The sequence below is a fragment of the Pteropus alecto genome, unplaced genomic scaffold (genome assembly GCF_000325575.1).
Source record: "Pteropus alecto unplaced genomic scaffold, ASM32557v1 scaffold87, whole genome shotgun sequence".
NCBI lineage: Eukaryota > Metazoa > Chordata > Mammalia > Chiroptera > Pteropodidae > Pteropus > Pteropus alecto.
Window position 1 is genome coordinate 8,134,534 of NW_006443225.1, and position 5,061 is coordinate 8,139,594.

Below are 5,061 nucleotides of genomic sequence, written 5' to 3' on the forward strand. Positions count from 1 at the left end.
TGGCCAAAATAAATTGGTGCTATAGTAAATATGGTGGAATGATTGAACTACAGCTATATTCAGGGGTAGGAGTAAATATTTTTTTCTTCACCTTTTTATTTGGAAATTGTAATTTATTTGGAAGAATAAGAATAGTATATAGAACATACATATGCCACTTATCCAGATTCACCTGTTAACAGACTTCTCTGTTTGCTTTTATTTTGTTAACAATGGTTCTCTACCTCCCAAAAATACAGTGTATATTTCCTAAGAATAAGTATACTCTTTTATATAACCACAATATTCTGTCAGTTGATTCACCGTGTCATTTAAGCCTCTTTTTCTTTTTTCCAGTATAAGATCCAGGCTCAGCAGGTGGAGAACCTGAAATAGCCAAAATTTTGAATAATAAGAACAATATTAGAAGGCTTATACTAAGTAATCTGACTTCAGAAATCTTTGCCTTCCCCAAATTTGGGACTTTTTTCCCTATGCTTTTTAGTGGAAATTTTGTAGTTTAAAATTTTATATTTAGGTCTGCTGTTAACATAGTTTGCTTTTCATTTCTCTTTTCACTGTGTTCATGTTTTTCTTTAAATTCTGGAGCCTACTTGTGATAGGCAAAGACTCTAAAAAGCTAATTCTGTCTTTTTATTGCTGGTTCTTTTTTATTGGCTTATTTTTTTTTCTTCTGGTTATTTTGGCAGTGGAGGAATTCCCCAGCTTGCCAGGAAAGCACCCTGTGGAGGAGCTGACCGGACATATCCTGTCTTGCTATATAAAACGTAAAAAGTCAGGCTCTTTATTTTAGAGCGAGGGGTATTGGTGAAACTTAACACTAGGAGAACTCCATACCAGTTATCATAGTATTTGTATAGTTCTTTATTCTTATATTTAAACACATAATTTTGATATGTTTGTTCAAAATCTAGCTCGATGAAAGAATAACCAAGACAAACCCACTAAAAGAAATATTTAATTCAGGGAGCAGAAGATAAAGTATAAAACAATTTGATTGTTGTTGAGGATTAATATGTAAAAAGAAATGGACACTAGAGGTGTTCTTGGAAATGAGAAATGTGATTGTCAAATGAAAAAAAGAGCGAGCAGATTAATAAAATGCTCATTTTTAAATCCATTGATGATCTGGAATATCAAATTTCCAAATGTGGATCAATAGGGGTGAAAGATGTGGAAAGAGAGGTCGTCTAATATTTCAAAAGAGTACATAAAAAAACAAAGGGAAGAATGATTAAAGAAAAATTTCTCGACCCACAGAAGACATGCTTTCAGAAGGACCGAGTCACCAATAGTATTATTTAAAATTTAAAAGAAAAAAAAGGATAGAGTATCTTAAAAGCTTTATGAGTAAAAGACAGGTTACCTACAAAGGAAGGAGAATCAGACTGTCATTGGAATTATTTTCATTTACAGCTCTGGATACTCATGTAGAATCTTACTTTAGAGTGGAGGGAATGGAGTATATTATATTTGAAGATGAGTGTTGAATTATATCGGTTAGGGAGGCGGAGTACAAAATAAAGGTTTCAGGTGTGTAAGAGCTTAGCCACGTGCCCTTCATGAGAAAGTTACTTGAAGAGTTACTTCAGCAAAATGAAAAAGAAATTCAAGAAAGATAATGCACCCAGTAGCTGGTTATACTAGAATAAATATACCTCAGCAGTGACTATGCAATTTGAATCAGATCGGTCTTCATTGTATATAGTGTGTATCAGGACTATAAGCATCTCTACACCTTTTTGTTACATGGCACTGTGGTCTTCGAATCCTGACAAACAAAATGAGCCCTTACTTGGGAACCACTTACCTTGGAGATGTGAAGGAAGCTAAAAAGAAAAAAATCTAGCTAATCTTTGTTCTTATTGGACCATAAGCTGTATGCGTGAAGGACTTGCTTTGGTCTCTGCTGAATCCTTGGCACCTAATGCTTGGTGCATAGTAGATGTAAACATATGTTAAATGAGTAAGAGCTTCGAAGAATCTCTTTTTGGAAGGTTTGAATGTCGTAGAATCTTCTTTATTAGTTTAATTACTGTTCTTCTTTACTTAAGAGCTATGTTCTTGATCATTCAAGTTACATAGTGTTGCCTATTGATTTTTCCATTTGTAGAAATGGACAATAGTATATAAAACGTTGAATTGTAGTTATGCAAAATGTTATGAGATGGAGCGGAAAGGAAAGGGTTTGAGGAAGGGTAAATGCACTAATTTTCTCATCTTTCTGAAGATAACAGATAATTGTTTATAGAGATGATATATCAAGCAGTTGTGCCTATTTAAAGTCATAAGGACAGTCACTGAAACTGAAAACAATGTGGCTTCTAAATGTAGGGAGGGGGAAGAGAAGGGGAATATAACATTCAGCCTTGATAAATACACATCATATACAGTGGGAATTGATAGTGTCAGAATTGATAAACTGAGAAGTTGATGCTACTTAAAGTTAGTGACAACCCGTATGAAATAAGAGAGAGGGCTAGAGGAGGACAGGGAAGCTTTACTTTTTACTTCAACTTGCTATTTGTATGGAGCATCTATTGATACATAGAAGCTGGTTTAATTGGAAAATAAAAGAAATGGAAACAACTAATAATGTCCAGTAATCTACATTGTATTAGAGTGCTTTTGACTAAATAATCTTTTTACTGAAATTTTACTTTTATTGTACTGAATGCGAATCATTTAGCTCCTATATTTTTTGATTCTTAGGAATCCTTATTAATCATTAGAAAACAATCTGAGGTGAGATTTTTAGTTTGATATCTTTTTAATAACATGCAGGAATAATTAGAGTTTTCAATTGCCTGTAACTTTGAGATGAATTTCCAAAATACGGCATTTACCTATTTCCATCAGAAAAAGGTGAAGCCCTGCAGCGTATGCAGAAACAAGCAAAGAACAATTATAATAGTCCCTGTTAAATAGTTTTAAATCTAGAATCTTCGATATATTTTAGTCACGTATGCTATTTTATATTGAGTATTTCAAAAGAGTAAATTTTAGTACCTGAGAGAATTTTTTTCATAATTGTAATAACTGATTCTGAGATGAGATGATGTTAGGTCTGTTTCAAAGTAACCAAGTTTGTGTTAATATACAATAAATTATTTAAACAATAATTACACCTGTGACAACAGTAAACATTATTCTGATAGTTCTATATATACGGATATTCCTTTACATACAGTGGGATTTTCTCTCAATAAACCTATTATAACTTGAAAATACCTGTCAAAAATGCATTTAATATACCTAACCTACTACATGTCATAACTTAGCTTAATCTACTTTAATCGTGCTCAGAACACATAACGGTAGCCTACAGTTGAGCAAAATCATCTAACACAAAACCTATTTTATAATAAAGTGTTGAAAATCTCATATAATTTAGTATGTATATTGCACCATTGTAAAGTCAAAAAATTGTAAGTCAAACCATCGTAAGTTGGAGACCATCTGTACTTTTTTTCTCAAGTAGAACATGTATAATGCTTTCCCGCTAATCAAATTATAGTTCTTAAGATAAAGAATGGATCTCAGTCTCTTAGACCAGCGGTTCCCAACTTTTTCAGCACCAGGGAGCAGTGCTCTTGTGAGAATCTAATGCCCGATGATCTGAAGTAGAGCTGAGACTGACGCCAGTGCTGGGGAGCGGCTGCAAATACAGAGGAAGCTTCACTCACTCGCTGCTCATCTGCTGTGCAGCCTGGGCCATGACAGACCACAGGCCAGTACCAGTCCACGGCCTGAGGGTTAGGGACCCCAATCTTAAACTACCTTTTGGTAAACTTTTCTATGGTTGTAGTTCTCTATTAGTGAGTCGATTATAATTAACAAATTCAGTATATAAAATCTTGCTTTTCCTTCGAAGAATATTTCTCTGGAAAATAGTTTTTGGCCCAGGGTGTATCACAATTGATATTATCAGCTTTTATATTACATATTTGAATAATTCTTGAATCAGATACTGAGTGATGTTTTGAATAGTCAGGATGACTCACTTTTTATTGCAGTAATACTCTGTTCTGAACTTGGTAAATATTCTCGACAAGCCAGATGTGGGAAAGGAGGCGGTGCTTCAGTTAACATTTTATTAATGTTTTTATTTTTTTTCTCAGATTAATTTTGTTGCCCCACAGGAGAGTTAATAGTGTCTGTGTTCTAATGCCGATAAAGAATTTTATGAGTTTTTAGTAAATGAACTACCGATAGTTTATTGGGTTAATATCTTTGGGAGCTATTTCTTCCATACCTGCTAACGGTATGAACAGTCATTATTGAATGGTGTTTCAGTTATTTCATTTTTCTTCATCAAATACATGATTACTTCAAGATCGTATATATTTAACCGTAACCAAATATGAAATAAAGTTTCAGGAAGTAACTTAAATTATTTAATTTTCCATGTGCAACGTAACAGTGTTTCAGTCAGCAGTGGACCGCATATATGATGATGGTCTCATAGATTGTAATAGAGCTGAATTTCTTGGAAGGAATGAAAATATGTGATATAAGAGGAATTTTTCTTCCTTTGACGGGAGCAGTATCTGTGGGGCTTGGCAAAGATTCTTTTTCACTCGCAGCACTTCAATTTTTGAGTGCACAACGGACATCCCAAATTGCCACTGGCCGGTTTCAGGAAGAGGAGCCTGTCCCCTCAAATGCTGTGTATTCAGAGGGTGCAGCCCCCTCCATGTCTTGCTTGGTGTTCTTCAGAGTTACATTGCTATAAATTCTTTGTTGGAGATCCAAGATCCTGTGTGAGGACAGAGGTCCATAGGAGCTACCTTAACCATGATGAGGTACCATTGCCATTTAATACAAAAGCTTTCGTGGTAGTGTGGCGCCAGCCTGTCCCTGTATGTTAGAAATATTTTCACATTGTCATGATGTAAAGCATAGATAAGTTTTATTTTTCTATCAGTTCAATGCTGGAGAGAGAGAGAGTCCTTTGTGCCAGGTAGGGTCAGTGGAACCAAAAGCAGATTTGCAAAGTCGAAATATTAAATCCCCGGTTCTGCACTCTCATTATGTTAGACACTGTCTTTTTTTTTTTTT

General features: G+C 34.5%; 1 protein-coding gene across 11 annotated transcripts in view; it reads left to right on the plus strand.

Moving 5' to 3' along the window:
* The window catches only part of YTHDF3 (YTH N6-methyladenosine RNA binding protein 3), a 39,063-nt gene that overhangs the window by 22,987 nt on the left and 11,015 nt on the right, over positions 1-5,061 (plus strand). The window contains exon 7 of one of the 11 annotated variants that reach the window (XM_015598661.2): positions 690-767. The exons of the other annotated variants lie outside the window; for them this stretch is intronic. Within the exon in view, the coding sequence (XP_015454147.1) occupies positions 690-737 (48 nt within the window). The 3' untranslated portion in view covers positions 738-767. The remainder of the gene's footprint in view (positions 1-689; positions 768-5,061) is intronic. 11 annotated transcript variants of the gene reach the window in all.